This window comes from Pelodiscus sinensis, chromosome 11 (genome assembly GCF_052426305.1).
Source record: "Pelodiscus sinensis isolate ZL-2025 chromosome 11, ASM5242630v1, whole genome shotgun sequence".
In the NCBI taxonomy this organism is placed as follows: Eukaryota; Metazoa; Chordata; order Testudines; family Trionychidae; genus Pelodiscus; species Pelodiscus sinensis.
This window is the reverse complement of record NC_143062.1, coordinates 51,339,297-51,365,926: the sequence shown is the minus strand read 5'-3', so window position 1 is coordinate 51,365,926 and position 26,630 is coordinate 51,339,297. Positions and strand designations below refer to the sequence as shown.

At 41.2% G+C, this 26,630-nt stretch overlaps 1 protein-coding gene across 6 annotated transcripts in view; it reads right to left on the bottom strand.

Annotated features, from left to right (window-relative positions):
- The window catches only part of CFAP20DC (CFAP20 domain containing), a 215,555-nt gene that overhangs the window by 116,866 nt on the left and 72,059 nt on the right, over positions 1 to 26,630 (bottom strand). For all 6 annotated transcript variants that reach the window (XM_075938429.2, XM_075938436.2, XM_075938433.2 and 3 more), the window contains 2 exons: positions 8,612 to 8,726; positions 2,082 to 2,238 (listed from right to left, as the gene is read on the bottom strand). In XM_075938429.2, the coding sequence (XP_075794544.1) occupies positions 2,082 to 2,238; positions 8,612 to 8,726 (272 nt within the window). The remainder of the gene's footprint in view (positions 1 to 2,081; positions 2,239 to 8,611; positions 8,727 to 26,630) is intronic.

The following is a 26,630-nucleotide window of genomic DNA, read 5'->3' as shown; positions in this document are numbered from 1 at the left end:
GTATCCCATCTCCACCGTATCGAGAACCCACCAGTTGGACATGATACGGGAAAAAGGATAGTCTTGAATCAAAGGTAAAGTGGCTTGGATCCAGGTCCAAAACTGATACACTGTCTTTTACCATAGCTTCACAAAGCCTGCTTCGGGTAGTCAACCCGTTACAGACGAAGAGCCAAAACAGTGGTGGATACGGCACAAAGAGCAGAAGGAAAAAAGTTCTTGAGCAAAAAAAAAAAAAAAAAAAGCCTCAGCCGCCCTTTGAAGACAGCCATTTTGAACTCTGCACAGGATGCCGTGACTCTGGCTCTGTCTCTGTCAAAGAGAAACACGCTGCCCCTTTCAGGGCCGCGAGCCATGGGTGAGGGTATGGTAGCCGTAATATTTTCTTTGAAGAGCCACATGCGGCTCGTGAGCCATGGGTTGACCACCCCTGGGCTAGAGCCTTTGTCAGAGCATTGATGAGGACTCCTCCTGCCACCCCTGTTTTTATGATGGTTGTCCTGATGGTTCTCAACCGGGGTTTTAAAGAAATGGAGGGGGGAACCCACCACGAACGCTAACTACACTGTAACTCGATACAACATTAGGAAGACTAGAAACTATATAAACTAAAGCTAAGAGAAATGGTGCTTGCAAAAGCAAGTGCCATGGGATGTTCCAGCCTACTGTCACTGGGGGTAAGAAGGAACAGGGAGGGGGCGGGTTAGCAGAGCCATATATTTGGTGCCATGAGGGCATGACTCCAGAGGGTGCCTAGGCTGACTTGCGGACACTGCTATGGGAAAAATCTTTCGAGCACCATTCATGTACACGTGTACACACCTAACTAGAATACACATGAACAAATACTCGAAGAATAACTGCTGGAGTACAGCTAATTTACATGTTTTTCATCCTCAACAGAAACCACCTTGGGGAATGACATATCCCTTTGCAACACGGACAGCAGACACTGATAATTAAGCAAGAAGCTGTCTTCCAAATGACTTGATAAAATATTTCCATAGTTTTGCTAGAAAAGTAACAAAAGCCATTCTAAGCCTTTCGCACAGAACAGTGTTAATGGAGCTGGCACTCTATGAAATGTATACAGGGAGCCCTCGGTCTCACATCACAATGTGTTCCTCAGAATTGCATTACAAGTCTAAACATAAGTCAAAACCGTTTTGCCCATAGGAATCAATGATATAATAGGGGATTGGTTTCTGAACCGTGGCTTGATACACTATTTTCTCCACAACTCAGATTATGGTATTAAATGAATTATAGATGATTAGCACAACAACATCAAGGCATTTCCTTGGCAAACAGCATTCAAACAACATAAAACCACATATGCTTTGACTTTCCAGAACAGAGCTGGAAGAGGTGCTTTGCAGTCACTTGTCTGATTGGCTTCCACAGCCAGGATGACTTGTTGCCTGGTAGAGTTGCTCCTTGTTTTTGACTGGCTGAGCTTGGGGCCAGGAGCCCATCAGTGAATAGAGAAATCACTGGTTGGCAAAGGCCAGCAGGGCCGATAGCCACTGGTGGCCTGAGGCAAGGTGGGGGGCCCAACTCTGTGCCCCCAGACAGAGCGGAGCCTCGGGTGGAAGAGATGGGGCTGAAGTCAGTCAGCGCTTAAGGCCACCTCGAGTACGGTGCTGGGACTGCCTCCTCCAGCTCTCAGAGCCAGGTGGAGTGGTACAATGGTGCTCCCATAATGTTTCAAAGCGGCCGGGAGCTCAGGGCCTCTTTGAAAGGCTGGGCCTCTTTGTTCCCCCCATTGGTGGGCCTAGCAGAGACTCAGCAAGTGATGTGTGTTGTTCTCCTTGTCGGCTTTCATCAAAAGGGCAAAACAAGCATTGCAAGGGTGAAAAGTGTTGTTAAGTGGCATGTCATAAGTCTAAGGACTCCCTGAATAACTACATATATGTGATGCATCTATTGTCCAAGAAGTCTAGAAGAGTATGACCTAAGCACACCAGTTTTCATGAAATCACAGTTTTTCAAATTAATTCAAGGATTGTGATCAAGAAGCTTTTGTTTTTACAATATGAACAGTAATGGATTCAGGTGGCATAATATCATCTGTAACGCACCATCTTCCTCAGCTGTATCTTGAGGCTTTAATTTCAAAGTGAAGATTTTTCTCAGTTTACAGTTAGCTGAGATGATAATTCCATCCAAAGACTGGAAAACAGCTCCTTTGAATATTTCACTGGTGAATGCTACCAAGTCAATGCACAAATTGCACCACTAAAACAGAGAAACAAAACATTTTTAGTGCAATCCTTATATAAACTATTTCTGTGCAGTAACATTATAGAACCATAGTAGATGAGGGCTAGCAAGGACCTTGAGAGGTCATCTAGCCCCAAATCTGAGCTAAGGCAGGATCAAGTATACGTTAGGGCTAATAACTTTCTAACTGCACAAAACTAAACAGCTCAGCCCCACCCCTTCCATGAGGACGTTTGGGAGATTCCCAAATCTGTTCCATCCATTGTGGGTGATAAATCTGAGGAACTGTCCCGGATTGAAGTGTCATTAGAGGAGGTTTTGGAACAAATAGAAAAACTTAATGTTAACAAATCTCCAGGACCGGATGGCATTCATCCAAGGGTTCTAAAAGAATTCAAATGGGAAATTGCTGAACTATTATCTGTGGTTTGTAACCTATCCTTTAAATTGGCTTCCATACCTAATGACTGGAAGGTAGCCAACGTGACACCAATATTTAAAAAGGGCTCTCGAGGCGATCCTGGCAATTACAAACTGGTAAGTCTAACTTCAGTACCGGGAAAATTAGTCGAAACAACAGTAAAGAATAAAATTGTGAGGCATGTAGAAGAACATAATTTGTTGGACAAAAGTCAGCATGGTTTCTGTAAAGGGAAATCATGTCTTATTAATTTATTAGAGTTCTTTGAACAAACATGCGGACAAGGGGGATCTAGTAGACTTAGATTTTCAGAAAGCCTTTGACAAGGACCCTCACCAAAGGCTCTTGTGTAAATTACATGGCCATGGGATAAGTGGGAAGGTCCTTTCTTGGATTGAGAACTGGTTAAAAGACAGGAAACAAAGAGAAGGAATAAATGGTAAATTTTCAGAATGGATAGGGGTAACTAGTGGTGTACCCCAAGGGTCAGTCCTGGGACCAATCCTTTTCAACTTATTCATAAATGATCTGGAGAAAGGGGTAAGCAGTGAGGTGGTAAAGTTTGCGGGTGATACCAAACTGTTTAGGATAGTCAAGACAGAAGCAGACTGTGATGGACTCCAAAAAGATCTCGCCAAACTGAGTGATTGGGCAACAAAATGGCAAATGAAATTTTATGTGGATAAGTGTAAAGTAATGCACATCGGGAAAAATAACCCCAACTATACATACAGTATGATGGGGGCTAATTTGGCTACGACAAATCAGGAAAGAGATCTTGGCGTTATCGTGGATAGTTCTCTGAAAACTTCCACACAGTGTGCAGTGGTGGTCAAAAAGGCTAATAGGATGCTAGGAATTATTAAGAAAGAAATAGAAAATAAGACCCAGAATATCTTACTGCCCTTGTATAAAACTATGGTACGCCCACATCTTGAATACTGTGTACAGATGTGGTCTCCTCACCTCAAAAAAAAATATTTTGGCCTTGGAAAGGGTTCAGAAAAGGGCAACTAAAATGATTAGGGGTTTGGAATGGGTCCCATATGAAGAGAGGTTAAAGCGACAGGGACTTTTCAGTTTAGAAAAGAGGAGACTGAGGGGGGATATGATAGAGGTATATAAAATCATGGGTGGTGTGGAGAGGGCCGATAAAGAAAAGTTATTTATTAGTTCCCATAATAGAAGAACTAAAGGACACCAAATGAAATTAATGGGTAGCAGGTTTAAAACTAATAAAAGAAAGTTCTTCTTCACACAGTGTGTAGTCAACCTGTGGAACTCCTTGCTGTGAAGGCTAGGACTATAATAGAGTTTAAAGAGAAGCTAGATAATTTCATGGAGGTTAGGTCCATAAAAGGCTATTAGCCAGGGGATAGAAATGGTGTCCCTGGCCTCTGTTTGTCAGAGGCTGGAGAAGGATGGCAGGAGACAATCGCTTGATCCACCCTCTTTGGTCCACCCTCTCTGGGGCACCTGGTGCTGGCCACTGTTGGCAGACAGGCTACTGGGCTAGATGGACCTTTGGTCTGACCCAGTACGGCCGTTCTTACGTGGCCCCACCCTTGTCTTATCCCTTCTCAGAGACCCTTCCCCCCACACCTGCCATTGCTTGCTCACTTCCACCCTCACTCAGTTTCACTGGGTTGGGGTGCAAGTGGAGATGAGGGCTCCAGGTGGGGCCAGAAATGAGGGGCTCATGTTACAGGAGGAGACTCCAGTCTAGGGCAGGAAGTTGGATTGCAGGATGCAGTGAGGGCTCTGCCTGGGAGTGTGGGCTCTGGCGTAGAGCTCAAGATGAGAGGTTTGGGAGCAGGAGTGGGCTCTGGGCTGGAGTGGGACAGGGGGTTGGGATGTGAGGGGGGATGTGAGGTGGCTTATGGCTGGCAGCACAGCAGGGAAGACCCCCTGCCTGTCCTGGTTCTCTGCAGCTCCTGGAACCAGCCAACATGTCCAGGGGGCTCTATGTGCTACTCATGCCTGCAGTCTCTGCCTCAGCAGCTCCCATTGCTCATGGTTGTTGGGAATGGGGACAGCATGAGGAGCTTCTCTGATAAGCTCTCTGCCCAGGGGCCACAGGGACATGCTCACAGCTTCTGGGAGCTACACGAAGCCAGGGTGGGCAGGGAGTAGTCTTTTAATGGCCCAGTGTGCAGTGCTGATTGTTGTTGCCAGGATCCTATTTCGACTAGGTATGCCAGCTGAAAACCAGACGCCTGACACCCCTGTTATTCCTAGACCATAAAGTGCATGGGTGTGTCTAATCTAGCCTTAAAACCTCCAATGGCAGGGATTCCACAACATCCCTGGAAACCTATTCCTGTACTTAGCCTTACAGTTAGAAAGTGTTCGTTAATATCAACTCTCCCTTGCTGCAGATAGAGCCCATTACTAATTGTCTTATCTTCAGGGGATATGGACAACAACTGATCACAATCCTCATAACAACCACCTTTAACATATTTGAAGACCGTCTAATTGTCTGCTAACTAAATTTGCAGGATGGGATTGGACTCATTGACAAGCTTTTCTTTATGCATAATATCTCACTATTTTAAAAAACAATCAGTTACCACTGCAGTAGTGATACCTGCAACATCCTTTTTTATATACAAATTAGTAATTGCACATATAATATTGATGAGTGGATGCCCAAATGAGCACCATTATCCAGGGCATCAACATGAAGATGTTTTTGCAGAGACAACTGGAGAAGCAAATTATGAAGAGTTTGTTAATTGCAAGTGTTTTAATAAAAAGTTTGCCTACGTTCAATAGTTTAGAGTTTGTTTAATTTCACTGTAGTTTTTCAACTATATTTGAAGACTGTGCTTAAAAACTTTGTTAACTTCTTGTATCAATATTTCCTCATGTACTGTAATAGGTGCTATCCCCTTATTTCCTCCCAAAGCAATGGTACAGTAAGACCTTGTCTGCATTAGGAAACTGAACGACATTTAATCAAATTTTTAACTATTTAGTGTAACCCATGATTGTAACAAGAACAAGTTATGTTAGGCATCATGTCAGGTACTCATGGCATAATACTGAACTAGTCCTGTTTTTGTCTACATTCTGCAAAGTCAAGTTTACTTTTTTTTTGATAGCTTACTTGATGGTTAATACCAGTGGCAAATAATGTTTAAATACAATACAATTCCTCAATATCAACAAGACTTTGGTGACCATTTTTCAACTAGGTAAAAAGACAGTAAATGTATATTATATTATATTATATTATATTATATTATATTATATTATATTATATTATATTATATTATATTATATTATATTATAGTACTAGTCCTTCTTGCATTATTTCCATAGTTCCTTCACTTTTCTGAGTTTTAATTTTATTCTAAGAACTTAACATCTGCACATAGCTTGATTTTTATATAATATAGACCAGTGGTTTACAAACTTTTGTACTGGTGACTCCTTTCACAAATCAAGACTCTGAGTGTGAACCCCTCTAATAAACGAAACACACTTTTTACATTTAACACTATTATAAATGCTGGAGACAAAGGATGGATAAGGGGTGGAAGCTGAAAGCCTGCAACCCACCATGCAACAATCTTGCACCCCCAAGAGTTGTCAAGCCCCAGTTTGAGAAGCCATTAATATGGACATGTAAGTAGTTGAGCATGTCTCATGCAGAACATAATGAAAATCAGTATTTCCCCCCAAAAATAGAATTTAAAAGGTCCAATATTATACATAATTCTGGGGCACAAATTAAATTTAAACCCAGCAGCTTTAAAAGAAAACTAAATCCATTATTTTTCTGCTCTTATATCTGTACGTTCAAAAAGTAAGACGTGTATTATGAATAAAATGTGCAAGTTAATAAAAAACACAAATTTTATTTATAATTTATATTTCTAAGTTTACTTCTAGAGTAGACACTTTGCTAAAGAACTGAAATAATCCGTAAAAATGGCAGTAAAGGAAGCCTATGTATGAGAATGTAAGCCACATTCCATTAGGTATCAACACTATAGTAGTGGTGTTTTGGAAATAGAGAAAAATGATACTTAACGCCTTTTGCAATATGTTTTGACATCTACAGATGAAAAGTACTATACAAGAGCTGGGATTTATTAAGAGACTAAACATTCTATAAAATATAGAGGTTTACATTTGAACACAGTAGACACGAATATTAATTATAAGTATCAATATAAAGTTTGGTCATGCAACCTTGCCCATAGAGAATAGTAACTTTTTTTTTTTAACTAAAAAGATACAAGCCTCTCTTTAAATATCTGCCACAATTAAAAGGCCATCACATTTAAGAAAAAAAAGGTTAAATATTCACAATGCTCACAGAACTTGAACCTATCTTTTAACAAGGAATGGCTATTCAGGGGTTAAGGTTATTACAACATTTTGTCATTGTAATTGATCAGAATATTTAGTCAGATCTCTGATGAAAGATTTATTATCCGAATGAAACCCTGTAATTGAAGTTCATATTCTGATTGAATTTAATTTACTGTACATTAATGCATACTTTAGTCTTGACACATTAGTGTTAGCTTGACACCAAGATCAACTAATTGAAATTGTATTGAAGAAAAATAATTTATTTCAATGGATCTTGAATTAATGACTACTTTGAATTAATGACTACTTCAGCAGTATGGCCTGGTGCATATTAATTTTTTAAAAGCAGCTCTTGCCAGAAAGTAGAAAACTAAGGGAAGTTAGAAGTACAAGTTAACATAACCGTGTTCAATTAAACGATAATAAAATAACTCCTTAATAATTTTAGAGTTCTCTATTAAATATTTTTTTGTGTCTAGTCTAATATTCTGTAGCTACCTGTGTAGACTTCGATGTAAAAACATGACACATTTCAAAGCAGGTTCCTATGTTTACTAAAGTTGATAAAGTTAATTTCAGGTGAGGGTGAATGAGAAAAGCTGCTAATGAAGCAGAATCACAAAGGGCATGTCTTCACTTGCCATGCGAGAGGTTAACCTTCTGGCATTCAATTTAGAGAGTCCAGTTAAGACCCATAAATCAAACACTGAAGGCAGCTCTGGCTGGTGCCTATACTCCTCGCAATTGCGAGGAGTAAAGGAAGGCTACAGGAGCGTTTGCTCCCATCGGCCTCCTGCTGTGGAAACACTGCCAAGCTTGGATTAAGGTAAGCCGCCTCTAGCTACATATTCTACATAGCTGGAGTTGTGTACCTTAAGCTGACCTTCCAGGTCTACTGTAGACCTGGCCTTAGGAAAAACAGTATGTTTCAGCAATGTTGAGGAGATGGAGCTTGTGAGAAATCAACAGGTAATGAATGAATGGTAGTGAGCTTGAAAACTGAGCAGGAGTCCCAAATATGCTAGAATGGAAGGATAATAGGTGTCTGTAGGGTAATGAGAGAGCAACAAGCTTAGCAAAAACAGAGCCTAAAGGACAAGAAGAGAGTCAAGGGTGATAAGGAGATGTGGAGGTATGAGTTTATATGCAGAGGAGATCAGGAATAGGCTCAATAGCCAGCAGCTAGGAAATGACGGAGAGAGAGGTGATGAAGAGATCTGTGAGAGCAGAGAAAGCACCAAAAAAGAAATAGATTGTGGGAAATAGAAAGAAGCTGTTTTTACAATCGGGCACCAATTATATTAGATCCACAGCCACCTCAGATTTTGATTATCACTCAGATCTTCCTAGCAGTTAGGGAGACGGAACTCAAATTCTTCTCTTCCGCATTATAAGTAGTTCTGATACCATCAGGTAGAAATCAATTGTACATTTTTAAAAAAACTATCTACACACACGCACATGCATGCACCAGATATTGCATATCTTCTGTTCAGTTAGACAAAGCTCTCTTTCGAGTGTCTTGAGTCAACAGGATTTTATCAGGTCTGTAACGATATATGTATATATGAAATGTTCTAATACAAACAAAAAGATTCTATTCAACAGTACTTTAAGTAACATATCCAAGATACCTACTATTTTGCGTTTGATCATATACAGAGGAAGTTTTGCATGCAGAGGGGTTACAGACAGCTCCTTATGGACCGTTGATAAATACAATCTTCTTTTAATGTTTCCTAAATCAGTTACCCTGTAAAGAAAAAGTGTGGGGGGAGGGGGGAAGAGAGAAGAAATGGATCTTGGTCAATTCAATAACCTATCTTGGGCAACCACAGAAAACTATGATTCATATGCAGAACTTTTATATCAGGGATAGCAAATGGGGAATTTAAGAATTAGCTCTTTTACAAGGTAAGTAATGGGATTTCTTTCTCAAATTCAAACTTAGTGGCTACAAGCCTGCGTGTATAAAATCACTTTACATGCTAATTTTATTTCAGAGCTCTACACTCTCCACTGGATTTCCACAGCCCTTCAGCCTATGAAAGAATTCAATTTGTATGAACTGAGAAGCCACTAGCCTCTAATAATCATGCTTATTTTGGTCCCTTAAGCTTGTGTTATCTTGGCACACAATGTCACCTACTAAATAGGAAAACATTATGGGCTTTCTTTTCCTAAAAATGCACCTGTCATTTTATATAGGCTCTTTCTTGGCTTAAAGATAGACACAAAACATTGTCTGTCGGTTTCACTTCCTGAGCACATCTCTCTAACCCTGAATTATAATACATAAATTTATTGCTTACTATTTAGGTCATCTCCCAGTGACACCAAGGAGACTAAATTTGAACATCGGTAATAGATTTAGACCACTATCATGATCACAAAGATTAGGCTTGCTTGAAATTGGTAAAGAGGCACATTTTTTTGTTCTGCTTCCTTCAGGTCATACGGGTAACACAACAGGCTTAACATCTCTCTATCCAGCCCACACTGTTATACTGAAAACTGATGTTAACTTAAAGGCTATCTTTTATATCTGGAAATTGTGATTAATTCATTTGCTATTTGAAAGTAACTTTGTGCATTTCTATTAGGCTGATAGTTTTCTACAAGTTAGAGTACCGCTAAGAAGTGATGATTCATTCTCTCAGTCAACTTTCCATCAATGTTTACAGTTTTGATTTTTTTTCTTTTTAAGCCTACTTAGAAAACGTGAAATCTAAATGCAGTGTTTCTGTTTCAAATGGCAAGAAACTGTCCCTCATATATATCAACTCTTTCCCTTTTGTTCTGCAAAATGTAGGCTTCAATGTTACAAAAAAAGAAGACAGTTTCTAGCTCTGTCAGTTGTTGAAGACAACTTTCCAAAGGTTAACTAAAACTTATCAACTCCCTCAAAACTGCAAGAGCCTTTTAGCCATCTGTACCTCAGTCAGTACTTCAGACATTGGAAGGAGAATTAGATAAATCATCTGTATAGTAGTCTCAGAGGGGTAGCCGTGTTAATCTGTAACTGTATATTGGTCAAACTGGACAGTCTCTATGACAAAGGATCAATGGACACAAATCAGATAGTTGAAATGGAAACACACAGAAACCTGTTGGGTAAAATTTTAATTTGCCCAGAAACTTATTAATGGATCTAAAAGTGACTATACTCTTACAAAGCAATTTCAGAAACCAGCTAGAAACAGCAACTGCAGAACTTGCCTTCATATGAAAACTGGACATGTTTAACCAAGGTATGAACAAAGACATAAACTGTATGGGCCGTTACATTCAACACCCAAATAACATCAAAAGTGAAGTATCGGGCACTTACAGCCCACTCTATTAGACCCATTCAGCATGGACACTTTAAATGACAAGGATTTTCCCCCTCTTTCCCACCCAATCCCCCCTTTTCTGCTATTTATTTGTATCCTGGACACCTGAATCCACTTATCTGAAGAAGTGGGTTGTGCCCACGAAAGCTCATGATACTATCTACATGTTTTGTTAGTGTGTAAGGTGCTGCAGGACCATCTGTATAGTGACCCTGAACCTACATTGGGAATGCTGGGTAACTTTTGACAAAAATTCCATAATGTAGATAGAACTATCTTGTATTGACAGGTCTGATGATCTCTTGGGTTCAGTAAAGAGAACCCTTTCCCATTTGAACCCTGTTATACTTTTGGTCTTCAAAGTAGCCCCTGGAAACACGTTCCATAGGTTGACTGTGTGTCGTGTGAAGTACTTCCTTCGGTTTATTTTAAATTTGCTGTCTATTAATTTATTGGGTGACCTCCAGTTCTTGTGTTATGTAAAAGAGTAAATAACATTTCCTTGTTCACTTTCCCCACACCAGTCAAAATGTTATAGACTTCTATCATACTCTATCTTAGAGATCTCTTTCCCAAGGTGATAAGTCCCAGTGTTTTTAATCTCTCCTCCTATGGATGCTTTTCAATACACTCAATTGTATTTGTTGACCTTCTCTGTTTCTAGAACAGTTTTGTTCTGTTCCTAGAACAGTTTTTGTAACCTCATCAGAAGCTTTGAAAACCTCTAATTGTAAGCCTTTAGTTTACAACCCCCCCCCCCAGTTTACGTCCTCTCATTTTGTTCTGTGCTTTCACCAGTAAGTTTTTCATAATATGGTTACACATCAAAATGACTTTATTTTCTCCCACTTTAAATTAGGCAAGTTAAAATTTCAAACAAACGTGATTTAATATACCAGATCCCCTAAATATGTGTTTCTCAGAGCGTTTTGCTGGTGGCTGTAGACAGAAGTGGATACATGAAGAAGTGATTTCAGAGCACCCATTAGCTACTTTCCTTGCTCCCTGGTATTAGTGGAAGCTTACTACAAGGTGCAGGCCAGGTAGCCAGGTAGACCTGCAGGGTCTCAATGCATGGATAAGACGATGATGTAGGGACGAGGATTTAGATTTATTAGGAACTGGGGAAACTTTTGAGAAAGACCGAGCCTATACTAGAAGGATGGGGTCCACCTAAACCAAAATGGAACCAGATTGCTGGCACTTAAAATTAAAAGGGTTGTAGAGCAGTTTTAAAAGTAAGGTCTGGGAGAAAGCCAACAGGTGCAGAGGAGCACATGGATTGGACAGAGACAGCCCTTAGCGAATCTCTATTAATAGAGCCTTCCTATGTCCTAGTAAAGAGGAGAGAATGGAAGATGATAAAATATGGATAAGAGCTGATGAGAAACAGTTACATGACAGAATCCAATTCAATCACATTAGGTAATGGCAGACAGTAAATAGTGACAATTTTTTTAGGGTGCTTATATACAAACACTAGAAGTCTAAAAAATAAGGTGGGTGAACTAGAATACATTGTTTTGAATGAAGATATTGATACAACAAGCATCACAGAAACTCAGTGGAATGAGGATAATACATCATAATACTAGGGTACACAATATATTGGAAGGATAGAACTGATCATGCTGATGGAGGAGTGGCAAAAGAAAGCGTAGAATCAAATGAAGTAAAAATCATAAATGAACCAAACTGTTCCATAGAATCTTCATGGATAGTAATTCCATGCTCTCATAATATGAACATAGAAGTAGGGACATATTACCAATCACCTGACCAGGATAGTGATAGTGACCATGAAAAGCTAAAAGAGATTAGAGAGGCAATAAAAATACCATAATCTCTCTCTCTATATAAAAAAAAGGTTTTCTTGCTGGGCGACAGAATGACATCACGCTCTCAGGCCACAAAACCCACTGGGGGATGGAAGGGCTGGCGAGTGTAGAGAGCAGTGGGTGTAGTCCCCTAATATAATTAAATTTAATATCCCCGTGGCAGAAAAAACATCACAGCAGACCAACACGGTGGCATTTAATTTTTAGAAAGGGTACACAAAAATGAGGTGGCTAGCTAAACAGAAATTAAAAGGTACAGTGCCAAAAGTAAAATTCCTGAAAGATACATGGAAACTTATTAAGATACCATAACAGGGGCTCAATTTAAATATATACTCCAAATTAATAAAACACAGTAAGAGAATAAAAAAGAGCCAATGTGACTTAACAACCAAGTAAAAGAATCAGAGAGATAAAAGAAGTATAGTTTAAAAAGTGGAAGTTAAATTCTAGTGAGGAAAACAGAAAGGAATATAAAGTAGTCAAACGACATGTAAAAATACGTAGGAAGGCCAAACAGAAATCTGAAGAACAGCTAGCTAAACACTCAAAAAGTAATAGAATTTTTGTAAGTACATCAGAAGCAGGAAGCTAAACAACCAGTGGGGCTACTGGATGATAGAAGGAGCACTCAAGGAAGATAAGGTCACTGAAGAGCATTTAAATGAAATCTTTGCTTCGATCTTCCCGCTAAGGATGTGAGGGAGATTCCCAAACCTGAATCATTCTTTCAAGGTGATAAATCTGAGGAATTGTCCCAGACTGAAGTCTCATTAGAGGAGGTTTTGGAACAAATCGATAAACTGAACAGTAATAAGTCACCAGGACCAGATGGCATCCATCTAAGAGCTCCGAAAGAACTACAATGTGAAACTGCAGACCTACTAACTGTAGTTTGTAACCTATTCTTTAAATCATCTTCTATACTAATTGACTGGAGGATAACTCATGAGACACCAATTTTTAAAAAGGGCTCTAGAGATGATCCTGGCAATTAGAGACCAGTGAGTGAGTCTAACTTCAGTACTGGGCAGATTTGTTGAGACTATAGCAAACAACAGAATTTTCAAACACGCAGAGGAACATAATTTGTTGGGGACAAATCAACATGGTTTCTGTAAAGTGAAATCATGCCTCCTCAATCTACTAGAATTCTTTGAGGGGGTCAACAAGCATGTGGACAAAGGGGATCCTGTGGATATGGTGTACTCAGATTCCAGAAAGCCTTTGACAAGGTCCCTCACCAAAGTCTCTTGAGCAAAATAAGATGTCATGGGAAAGAGGGAAAGTTCTTTCATGGACTGAGAACCGATTAAAAGGTAGGAAACAAAAGGTAGGAATAAATGTTCTATTTTCAAACTGGAGAGAGGTAACTAGTGGTGTTCCCCAAGGATCTGCACTGGGACCAATCTTATTCAATGTATTCATATATGATCTAGAGAGAGGGATAAACAGTGAGGTGGTAACATTTGCAGATGATACCAAACTGCTTACATTAGTTAAGTTCCAGGCAGACTGTGAAGAGCTTCAAAAGGATCTCACAGAACTAGATGACTGGGCAACAAAATGGGCTAGACCTTTAATCATTCTTGTTGCTCTTCTCTGGACCCTCTCCAATTTCTCCACCTCCTTCTTGAAATGCGGTGCCCAGAACTGGACACAATACTCCAACTGAGGCCTAACCAGCGCAGAGTAGAGTGGAAGAATGACTTCTCGTGTCTTGCTCTCAGAACACCTGTTAATGAATCCTAGAATCATGTTTGCTTTCTTTGCAACAGCATCACACTGCTGACTCATATTCAACTTGTGGTCCACTATACCCCCTAGATTCCTTTCTGCTGTACTCCTTCCCAGACAGTCGCTTCCCATTCTGTATGTATGAAACTGATTGTTCCTTCCTAAGTGGAGCACTTTGCATTTGTCTTTATTAAACTTCATCCTATTTACCTTAGACCATTTCTCTAATTTGTCCAGGTAATTTTGAATTATGATCCGTCATGATTATGAGGGTTAGCCAGCAGCCTGGGGATTAAGGGGTTAACTACACCTAGCCAGGTGGAGTGACCAGTAGGAATGTAGGTGGGACTTTCAAACTGGGACAAAGGATTTGGGGTTTTTTTCCTTTCCCCCTTTGTCTCTCTGGGGGAGTTCTCTGCAGCTACAGAGAGGGACAAGCATGTCTCTCTCTCTCTCCAAGACACCATTCTTCATTTTCTGTAAGTAGGGTAAAGTTTAGGTAGTTTCGTTAGGTTTTATTGTTTTAAGAATTGGGTATGGGATCTGAGATCTGGCACTGTGTAAAAGATGTTTTGGCTTTTCTTTGTAACTAAGTTCTAGGCCCATGGAGTTTCTCCATGAGTATATTTTGTTACCTTCCTATCTAGTCATTATGCCTGCAACAGGAATATTGTTGTAATAATAAAAGTTTTCTCTTTTCTTTTTATTAACCTGGCAGTGGTTAATTGTGTGCCCTGATTTTTATTTTAGGGGTGAGATTTCCCCAATTATCTTTCCCCTGGTTTCTTTACCAACATTTGGGTGGTGGCAGCAGAAGTTTTATTCCCAAGATCTAGGTTTTTAAGATTTTGGGGGAAGTTTTATACCAAAGCCTGGTAGATAAGGCTTTGGGGTACACTTGCTGGCCCCCACTTCTGCATTTATCATGCCAGAGTGGGGAAGGAGCCATGACAACCCTATCCTCCAGATTAGTCGCAACCCTTCCCAGCTTGGTATCATCTGCAAACTTAATAAGCGTACTTTCTATACCAATATCTAAATCATTGATGAAGATATTGAACAGAGCCGGTCCCAAAACAGACCCCTGTGGAACCCCACTTGTTATGCCTTTCCAGCAGGATTGTGAACCATTAATAACTACTCTCTGAGTACGGTTATCCAGCCAGTTCTGCACCCACCTTATAGTAGCCCCATCCAAGTTGTATTTGCCTAGTTTATTGATAAGAATATCATGTGAGACCATATCAAACGCCTTACTAAAGTCTAAGTATACCACATCCACCGCTTCTCCCTTATCCACAAGACTTGTTATCCTATTAAAGAAAGCTATCAGATTGGTTTGACATAATTTGTTCTTTACAAATCCATGCTGGCTGTTCCCTATCACCTTGCCACTTTCCAAGTGTTTACAGATGATTTCCTTAATTACTTGCTCCATTATCTTCCCTGGCACAGAAGTTAAACTAACAGGTCTGTAGTTTCCTGGATTGTTCTTATTTCCCTTTTTATAGATGGGCACTATATTTGCCCTTTTCCAGTCCTCTGGAATCTCTCCAGTCTCCCATGATTTTCCAAAGATGATAGCTAGAGACTCAGATACCTCCTTTATCAGCTCGAGTATTCTAGGATGCATTTTGTCAGGCCTTGGTGACTTGCAGGCATCTAACTTTTCTAGGTGATTTTTAACTTGTTCTTTTTTTATTTTACCTTCTAAAACTACCCCCTTCCCACTAGCATTCACTATGTTAGGAATTCCTACAGACTTCTCGGTGAAGACCGAAACAAAGAAGTCATTGAGCATCTCTGCCATTTCCAAGTTTCCTGTTACTGTATCTCCCTCCTCACTGACCAGTGGGCCTACCCTCTCCTTGGTCTTCCACTTGTTTCTAATGTATTGATAAAAAGTCTTCTTGTTTCCCTTTATTCCCTTTATTCTGTGCCTTTGCCTTTCTAATCTTGCCCCTGCATTCCTGTGCTGTTTGCCTATATTCATCCTTTGTAATTTGTCCTACTTTCCATTTTTTATATGACTCCTTTTATATTTTTAGATCATGCAAGATCTCGTGGTTAAGCTAACGTGGTCTTTTGCCATATTTTCTATCTTTCTGACACATCGGAATAGCTTGCTTTTGGGCTCTTAATGTCCCTTTGAAAAACTGCCAACTCTCCGCAGTTGTTTTTCCCCTCCGTCTCGATTCCCATAGACCTTACCTATCAGCTCTCTTACCAAAATCCGCCTTCCTGAAATCCATTGTCTCTATTTTGCTGTTCTTCCCCCTTCTACACTTCCTTAGAATTGTGAACTCTATGATTTCATGATCACTTTCACCCAAGCTGCCTTCCACTTTCAAATTCTCAACCAGTTCCTCCCTATTTGTTAGGATCAAATCTAGAACAGCTTCCCCCCAATAGCTTTTTCAACCTTCTGAAATAAGAAATTGTCTCCAATACAGTCCAAGAACTTATTGGATAGCCTCTGCCCCGCAGTGTTATCTTCCCAACATATATCTGGATAGTTGAAGTCCCCCATCACCACCAAATCTTGGGCTTTGGATGATTTTGTTAGTTGTTTAAAAAAAGCCTCATCCACTTCTTCCACCTGGGTAGGTGGCCTGTAGCAGACTCCTTGCATGACATCACTGTTGTTTTTAATCCCTTTTAGCCTAACCCACAGACTCTCAACACTTCCGTCTCCTATGTCCATCTCCACCTCACTCCAAGTGTGTTCATTTTTAACGTATAAGGCAATACCTCCTCCCTTTTTTCCCTGTCTCTCCTTCCTGAGCAAGCTGTACCCTTCTATACAAACATTCCAATCATGTGTATTATCCCACCAAGTTTCTGTGATGCCAACAATGTCATAATTGTACTTATTTATTAGCACTTCCAGTTCTTCCTGCTTATTTACCATACTTCTTGCATTTGTATACAGGCATCTAAGATCCTGATTTGACCTTGCCTCCCAGTTTTGCCCTGACCCTCCTTTCTCTCTGCCATTGTAGCCCACGTTCCCTCCCATTTCCAACCCATACCCGATTAGGGTATGGAAGGCATGTAAGGAAAGATTAGTAAGACTGGGACTTTTCAGCTTAGAAAAGAAGAGATGGGTGTGGAGGAATATGACAGAGGTCTATGAAATCATGACTGGTGTGGAGAAAGTAAACAAGGAAAAGTTATTTACTTGTTCCCATAACATAAGAACTAGGGGTCATCAAATGAAATTGATAGCTAGCAGGTTTAAAACAAACAAAAGGAAGTATTTATTCACTCAGCACACAGTCAACCTGTGCAACTCCTTGCCAGAGGATATGGTGAAGGGCAGGACTTTAACGGGGTTCAAACAAGAGCTAGATAGATTCATGGAGGTTAGGTCCATGAATGGCTATTAGCCAGGATGGGCAGGAAAGGTGTCCCTAGCCTCTGTTTGTCAGAAGCTGGGAATATGTGACGAAGGAGAGATCACTTGATGGTTACCTGTTCTGTTCATTCCATCTGGGACATCTGGCATTGGCCACTGTCAGGAGACAGGATACTTCGGTCTGAGCCAGCATGGTCATTCTTATAACTAGGCAATTAGCCCATCATAAGGGATTTTCAGGTCTCTCCTCCACGTCAGTCTTCTCTCCTGAGCCTCCAGTCTCTTGCTCCGTCTCTCTCTCTCTCTCTCTCTCTCTCTCTCTCCTCCTTCTACTGCCTTCCCCCTCTCTCTCTCAGCTCTCCTCCGCCTCCTGCCTCTCTCTCTGTCTCTCTCTTTCTCTTCTCCTCCCCCTCCTGCCTCTTACTTGGGGGACTGCGGAGCCCAAACGACCGTTTGGGCTCTGCACTCCCCGTGCTGCAAAGGGAGCGCAGAGCCCAAACGGTTGCTTGTGCCACTTTCTCCCATGTGACGGCCTGGCTGAGTGGCGCAAAAGTCACCCGAGCGCCACGGCAGGAGGCGAAGGGGGGACGAGGTGGTGACGTTCATGGCCAGGGGGCGGGGCCTGGAGCTGCTGTCACGCCGCACGTCACCACCCCGTACCTCTTCGCCTCCCGCCGTGGCGCTCGGCTGACTTCTGCGCCGCTCAGCCAGGCCGCCGCAGGGGAGCAAGCGGCCGTTTGGGTCCTGCACTCCCCATGCAGCATGGGCCACCCAGAGGGAACAGCCAACATTTCAGGAATAGCGTCGCCCGAAGGGAACAGCCACCATTTCAGGAACAGCGTCGCCCGGAGGGAACAGCCACCATTTCAGGAATATCGTTGCCCAGAGGGAACAGACAGCATTTCAGGAACAGCGCCACTCGGAGGGAACAGCCAGCATTTCAGTGTTACAGACTCACAGACATTGGGCTACTATATATGATAATATAATTTTTGGCAACTTTCCACAGCTTGCTGTCCCTTTGCTTTTCCCTTGAGCACCCTGCTTTTTCGCCAGCCTTCTATCCCTGGGCACACCCCAGGAAACCAAATAGAGGGGAAGCAATAGTTCAAATGCAGCCCACTCAAGACCCCACCCACTGTAGAAAAAGGAGCTACATTTGTGGGCTGGGGAAGAATTCACACATTTGTTGTTCCTGCTGTTTGCCTGGAGGCACTTTTCATGCAGCAGGAATTGAGCCAGCCCCACAGTGGACGGGAGGAAGTACCACCCAAACTTGGATTCAACTCTACTGTGCCCCCAGTCTACCTCTGGCCCAACTGCAGCACTTCCCTGCCCCATTCATCCATCCCTAGCCCAGCTTCACCCTCTTTACCTCTGCACCCCCAGGCCAGCGGTGCCTCAAGTCCCAGCTACTCCCTTGTTCCTCTTTCAGGCAAAGATTCTCTGCTAAGCCAGGCAGGCAGTGATCCCTGTAAACTGTGCTCTTGTGCGGCTGCTCAGGAGCGATTCTAATGCCTCCTAGCTGTCTAGTAGAGTGCCCATTGCTAGGGTTTGTTTCTACTGGTGGTGCAGTCACACATCCTTAGGTGCACATACAAAAATGTATTCTGCACATTGATGAAAACATTTGAAAAGATTAGAGGAAACACTGGAAGTGGGGCATGGACAGATTTCATTACTGGTAAGGGGAGGCAGGACAGGAAAAGTTAGGGTACCAGTGACTTAAACAGAGCCCTATCCTACTCCTCCTGAAGTTAACTGAACAATTTCCAATGGAGAGTACTGCTCCCTATGAAGCCAATGGCAAAACATTGCGAGTAAGACTGGATCAAAGTGAGTGTCCATGAATAAGTTACTAATCCCTTTCCAAATGAGTGGCAATAAAAACATACAAATACCTTACATCTTTAAAGGTTTGTTTGCGAGTTATATTTAAAAGTAATCATTTATCCTGATTTATTCATATTTTCTTTTTAGTCTTTTCCTCTCTGACATATATTATTTGCTGTAGCAATAAAGAAGCCATTGGCACGGGTGCAACTCAGTGATATTAACGTGTGCAATGCGAAGCACAGTCATTTACATAATGATTTTACACCATCAACTGTAAAATGCAGGAGGTAAATGTGATGGTTTCCATGACCATATTTGTGGTATAACTAGTAACATATTGCAATGTGATTATAATTACACCTGAAGAGATGTTTCTTCTTTCTTGAAATAAATTGTAAATCTACACATACATATTTATATTTTGTTCAAAGGTAGGTTTGGAGAAACAGGCATTGGGGCAATATGCTGCAAAAGTAATTTATTTTGGGGAAACAAACGGAATTGTTATTTAAGATTTAGTATAGCTTTTTATACTTTCATTCCAGTATTTCTTAAGGCATATAACTAAACTGAGAGGTCTGAACAGTTAACACATCCATCAAGAAGCTCTTATTTGGGCCAATGCAGACACTGAGAGATTAGAATTCAAGAAACTTATTTGTAAAATGACTTGTATCGTACGTGCTGTGAAACTCAGCCTTTATTTTTGTCATCAAAAAACATAACCTGTCTTAAACCTATGAAGACAAGAAACATCTGCATTACTCTCCTTTACTCAGAGATATATGAAAAACCCTATATTAAGAGTTAATGTGTTTTATAGTGTCTGTGCTTGAGCATTCATATTTAAGGGTCAGACACGCGATAGAAAAGTAATGAGACCACGTTGAGAAAAAAATGAGGCAGTCAACAGGAAAATCAACCTCATTTATAATAATATTCCTATGATCAGCAGGTGCACAACTCTCCCAGCTATGGTCATTAACGACATTCATTTCACACTTAACATCTACATTTGCAAACCATTTGAAAGTAAAATTACTTTTCAATTCAATTTTCAACTCCATTTTATATCTTCAATTTTGATTGACTATTTTCCTCACAATGACAACTACAGTGAGAATGTGGGTAAATGGCTGCAACTACCCATGAGTATAGACAAACTCATCTACTCAGATTACCTATTCACTTTGCTACTGTATATACAATAATTTACAACCATTTCTTAATGTTCACTTCAAGGTTTAAAATGAACTTGGAAAAAAATTAATGTTAGGCTGCTGAAGGGATGCTTCATTTATTAGACTTACTTGTTCTAAGTATGAAGCTGTTTCCTCTCTTTTTAAATGATTCCTTGGAAACTTAACAGGTATGAAAGCAGATCTTCTTTCACTAATTTACTGAACAAAGAACTCCTATATGATTCACCATTCATTTACAAGTATGAAACTTTTTTTCTGTATTCCGATAATCAGCTAATAAAACCTGATAATTAGGATACAAACTTTTAGTTGTAATATTTTCACAGTACTTAACCTGTAGATCAACTTTTCATCATCAATATATCACAAAGTGTTTTGTAAAAAGGTAGGTTAGGAACATCATTCCCATTTTACAGAAATCAAGCAATAGAAGGGTGAAGTGACCTGTTAAAATCACAGACACAACTCTCTCATTCAGCAACATTTCATATTTATTTAGTGCCTTATTTACGCAGTGTAGAACCTGATGACCCAACTAGCTGTTTTAATTATTTAAATGGCTCTGTGAGGACTTAAAATCCAAAGCAATTTAGTTCTGTTCCTACCACAGATTTAATTGTACTGACAATCCATCAGAATTCTAAAAACTAAAATACTCAAGTTATGAATAGGCACCTTATTTTTTAAAACTTGAGATCTTCCCTCCATGGCTTTCATAACTATTCTTGAGAGAATAAAAAAAATTGTATTCCTAAAAAGGCAATAACATCAAACACAAAGTCTCAGAAAGAGAATCGAGTCTCACAAAGGGAATGTCTAGAATGAGCTGACACTTGGAAGCCCTTTAAGGATAAAAAAGAATGGCATTCATAAACCCTTTTTAATCCATGGCCTCAATTTAAGGTAGGACCTGAAAGCATGACCCTGATACAACAGTTACGGGAGTATTTTTCTGAAAGGGTGTAGACCTCACTACTCGCACAACTTTGCATACCGTAAAATCACATAAGCGTTTTGATAAATCACTCTATTTATCAATTTAATGTAAATGTAATTCTTTTTACTATCTGGTTTCCTTTTCAGTGCCCTGCCACTGCTCCCTCAAGAAGAGAGCCATCTGGTTAGCTGAAGACAAACCCCATGCTAAGCCATACTATGCAGAAAGAAAAACAAATGTGGTAGGCAACCAGCTTGGCTTAACAATGAAATCCTTGGCAAGCATAAGCATAAAAAAGAAATTTACAAGAAGCAGAAATGTGGACAGATGACTAGGGAGGAGTATAAATATATTGCTCAAGCATGCCGGGGAGTAATCAGGAAAGCGAAAGCACAACTGGAATTGCAGCTAGCAAGGGATGTGAAGGGTAACAAGAAAGGTTTCTACAGGCATGTTAGCAATAAGAAGGTGATACGGGTGGGTGTGGGGCCCTTACTGGATGAGAAAGGTAACCTAGTGACAGATGACGTGGGAAAAGCTGAAGTACTCAATGCTTTTTGGCTGGACATACACAAAGCTGGACATACACAAATCCCTGAGGTTGGATCTAATGAATCTGAGCATGCTGAGGGAGTTGGCTGATGTGATTGCAGAGCCATTGGCCATTATCTTTGAAAACTTGTGGATATCGGAGGTGGTCCCAGATGATTAGAAAAAGGCAAATGTAGTGCCCATCTTTAAAAAAGGGAAGAAAGAGAATCCAGGGAACTGCAAACCGGTCAGCCTCACCTCAGCCCCAGAAAAATTATGGAGGGGATCCTCAAGGAATCCATTTTGAAGCACTTGGAAAAGGGGAAAGTGATCAGGAACAGTCAACATGGATTCGCCAAGAGCAAGTCATGCCATACTAACTTGATTGCTTTCTATGACGAGGTAACTGGCTCTGTGGACATGGATAAGTCAGTGATTGTGATATAGTATGGATTGGATAAATGTACTGCAAGATGGATATAAAACTGGCTAGATCAATGGGCTCAACAGGTAGTGATCAACAGCTCTATGTCTGGTTGGCAGTTGGTATCAAGCAGAGTGCCCCAAGAGTCAGTACTAGGGCTAGTTTTGTTCAACATCTTTACTAATGATCTGGATAGGGGAGGGATTGCACCCTCAGCAAGTTCGCAGATGACACTAAGCTAGGGGCTGGAGGGTAGGGATAAAGTCCAGAGTGACATAGACAAATCAGAGGATTGGGCCAAAAGAAATCCAATGACATTCAACAAGGACAGGTGCAGGGTCCTGCACTTGGGACAGAAGAATCCCAAGCATTGGTACAGGCTGCGGGCTGATTGCTAAGCAGCAGTTCTGCAGAAAAGGACCTGGGGGTTACAGTGGATGAGAAGCTGGATAGGAGTCAACAGTGTGCCCTTGTAGCCAAGAAAGCTAATAGCATATTGAAATGCATTAGTAGGAGCATTAACAGACGAGCTAGGGAACTGATTATTCCCCTTTATTTGGCTGTGTTCAATTCTGCCCCTCACCCCAACCCCCTCCCTCCCAATTACAGAAAGGATGTGGATGCACTGGAGAGAGTCCAGTGGAGGGCAAAAAAAATGATTGGGGGCTGGAGCATATGACTGATGAGGACAGGCTGAAGGGTTTGGGCTCATTTAGTCCCCAGAAGAGAAGAGCGAGGGGAGATTTGATAGCAGCCTTCTACTACCTGAAGGGGGCTTCAAAGCGGATGGAGAGAGGCTGTTCTCAGTGGTGACAGATGGCAGAATGAGGAGCAATGGTCTCAAGTTGCAGTGGGGGAGGTATAGGTTGGATATTAGGAAAAACTATTTCACTAGGAGGATGGTGAAGCACTGGAATTACCCTGGAAAGTGGTAAAAAGTTGTATAGGGATAGCCATGTTAATCTGTAACTGAAAAATTTAAAAAACAAGGAATAGTCCTGCAACACCTTAGACACACAGACCTGAACTGGATGGACCACTACATTCCACATCCTAATGACACAAATAGCTAAGCACCGGGTACCTAGAGCCCACTCTTTTAGCCTCACTTAGCATGAACACTCTAATTGACAATTTCCCCCCTCCATTTTTTTTCCTTCTCTTTCCCTCTCCATCCCCTTTCTTTGCTATTTATTTGTACCCTGGACCCCTTAACTCCTTTCATCTGCACAAGTGGGCTGTGCCCATGAAAGCTTATAATACCAGCTACATTTTTGTTAGTCTCTAAGGTGCTGCAAGTCTATTTGTTGTTTTTAAAAATTTTTCCTAGGGAATTAGTGGAATCTCCATTCCTAGAGATTTCCAAAACTCGGCTTGACAGAGACCTACCTGGGATTCTTTAATTGGGATTGGTCCTGCTTTTAGCAGGGGGTTGAACTTAGGGGTTTAAGCGACTTGTCAACTAGTGATACCACTCGTGGCTTCTCCTCCCCTTGCTTCCTCTATCAGAGAGAGAAGCAAGGGGGGGGGAGCTGATGCTGGGGGGAGTTGCCTTAAAAATCGGTTCCCCCCAACACCGTCTCCGCAGGGGGTAGGGAAGGTAGGAGCACAGCGGGAAACAGCACGAGTAGGGACTGAAGCCGTCTCTGCTGACGCTGCGGCTGTAATTCAGCGGGCTCCCTTTTGAAATGTACAAGAGGGACTCTTGTATATTTCAAAGGTTCAGGTGCTGCAGCAAGCGCAGGGCCGCAGGGGAGTCTCTGCTGGTCCTACACTCCCTGTGGGGCTCCCTTTTGAAATGTACAAGAGGGACTCTTGTATATTTCAAAGGCTCAGGTGCTGCAGCAAGCGCAGGGCCGCAGGGGAGTCCCTGCTGGTCCTACACTCCCTGTGGGGCTTCCTTTTGAAATGTACAAGAGCCGCACTGGGGTTCTTGTATATTTCAAAGGCTGAGGCACAGCAGGGAGTGCAGGACCAGCGAGGACCCATTGGCCCTGTGCTCCCTGTGGGGCTTCCACTTTTGAACTGGGCTCTTGCTACAGTTCAAAGATAGAGGTGCCCTTATAGAATAATCAAATAGTTAATGGAAATCCCATCGACTATTCGATTAGTTAATTAATCTAAATTTCACATCCCTAGTTGGACTTGATCTCCTGAGGTCTCTTCCAAACCAATGATTCTATATAAATTTAAAGTAAGAGTTATCTACCCAGGCTGAGAATGGGAGAAGTGAACATACAGGCAGTCCCCGGGTTACGTACAAGATAGGGACTGTAGGTTTGTTCTTAAGTTGAATTTGTATGTAAATCGGAACTGGGTCCAGATTCAGCCGCTGCTGAAACTGACCAGCGGCTGACTACAGGAAGCCCGAGACAGAGGAAGCAAGGGGAAGAGCAGCTGGGGCGCTGCCGGCACATGATAGCATAAATTATATTTCTGGATGAGCAGGAATATGTGTTCTTGATCTTATAACTCACTTGGTTAGGTCCAATAATGGTATCAGCAGAGTGAATATGTGGACAAAGCTGGCAACGGGGTTTGTTGCAAGAAAAGGTACCAGGGTTGATATTAGTGTGGTATGTCCTGAAATATAATTTATGCTATCATGCGTCGAAAGTGTCAGTCTGCTATGTACATTGGACAAACGTCTCAGACACTTTGCCAAAGGATCAATGCCCACAAAACAGATATTAGACAGGATCACAAAGAAAAAATAGTTTCTTGCCATTTCAACCAGAAAGGACGTTGTCTCAACGACTTGATTACCTGCATTCTGCTTCAAAGGCCTTTTAAGACTATACTTGAAAGAGAATCCTCTGAACTGTCATTCATGCTTAAATTCAACACTTTACACCTAAGTTTAGAGTCTTTATTCAATTATCTTGCCCATTACAAAGATAGCTTCCCCAATTATCACCTCTAATATCATTAGCTCACAGACATTTATCTCCCCACCCCCAATTCCCCTTCTGTTCTGAAATTTGATTTGTCCTTTTCATTTGTTCCTTTTTTTATTGTATCCTTTGGTATATACGGTTGTGACTATTTTCTTCCACTATTTGATCTGAGGAAGTGGGTCTGGCTCACGAAAGCTCATCACCTAATAAACCATCTTGTTAGTCTTTAAAGTGCTGCATAGTCCTGTCTTTTGTTTCAGCTACACCAGACTAACACGGCTACATTTCTATATCTGCTCAACACAGGGTCTGTGCTCCTTGGACTGAGCGTGCCTGGCTCTGTTGCTGCAAAACTGCCCCTCAGCACAGCTTGCACTCCTTGGACTGTGTGTGCCTGGCTCTGTTGCTGCAGGACTGCCTGTCCACACAGCTTGCTCCTCTTAGCTGTCTCTCAGCTCTCTCCTTGCTCAGAGAGACCCAGAAAAAATCCCAGCTCACAGGGAGGACAGGGTCTGGCCTCTTACTTTACTCACTGGCCTGTCCAACCTGTCAATTAGGCTGAGCTGGAGTGCTGGCTGCTTTGCATTGGCTCTGGGGTCTGTCAGTCTCATGGACCCTTCTCCTTTTGATACTGGGAGCTGGCAAACCAAAAACTCCTACAGAGTTTTAGTAAGGGACTAACAGTCCCCTTACACATGGATGTTTCCAGACCAGAGAATGTCGGACTATGGAGGTTCAACTTGTATTTGTGATCAGACTCATGTCTTTTGTGTGTGGTAAAGAATTCACAATAAGGTTAAAAGGTAGCTGATATGAATGAATGCCTTGTCTCCTGAAAACCTCAAGTAATAAAGAATCTTGCAACATGTTTGCTTTTGAAACTGAAGTATAATACATACACACACACACACACACACACACACACACACACACACACAGAGACACAGAGGGAGAGAGAGAGAATGTCAGCTCAATACCTCCTTTCTTGGGTTTCAAATATTTCCAAATTCAATGTTATGGCATGGTGATTTGCTTTTCTGAAGCCTGGCTATCTGTGTGAGATAATCTAGGAAAATGTAATTCCATAAAATAGCTTTTAATTTGTTCAGTACAGACAAGATGCAGTAATGAGTATAAATGTATGCAGTGTTCAGCACATGCATCTCTTCCAGAACCTAGATTAGTTATGCCTAAAAATGTGGCTATTTATGATTCTAATTAATCTTGTTGTTGTTCTTCTCTTCAGTTTATTGGCTGCTATCTGTTTCATTTTGTTCTCCTCTCTATAAAATTATCTTTTCACAAGACAATCTGTCCCTTCAAGTTTAAAAACAAACTAAAAATTAAATTCACACCTGCAGTATAATACTTCTATCATAGTGATATTTCTCCCATGTAAATTGTGTTTCAGTTCTAATTGCTGAGCTATTTTCTATTACAAATTGCTAACAAACTTGTTTAAACTACTATACGGTGGGTTTTTTTTAACTAACACTGCATCTTCAAGTTTCAGATTCAGCACATTAATTTTTAAAAACAGCATTCAATCGTCCTTCCGTGTT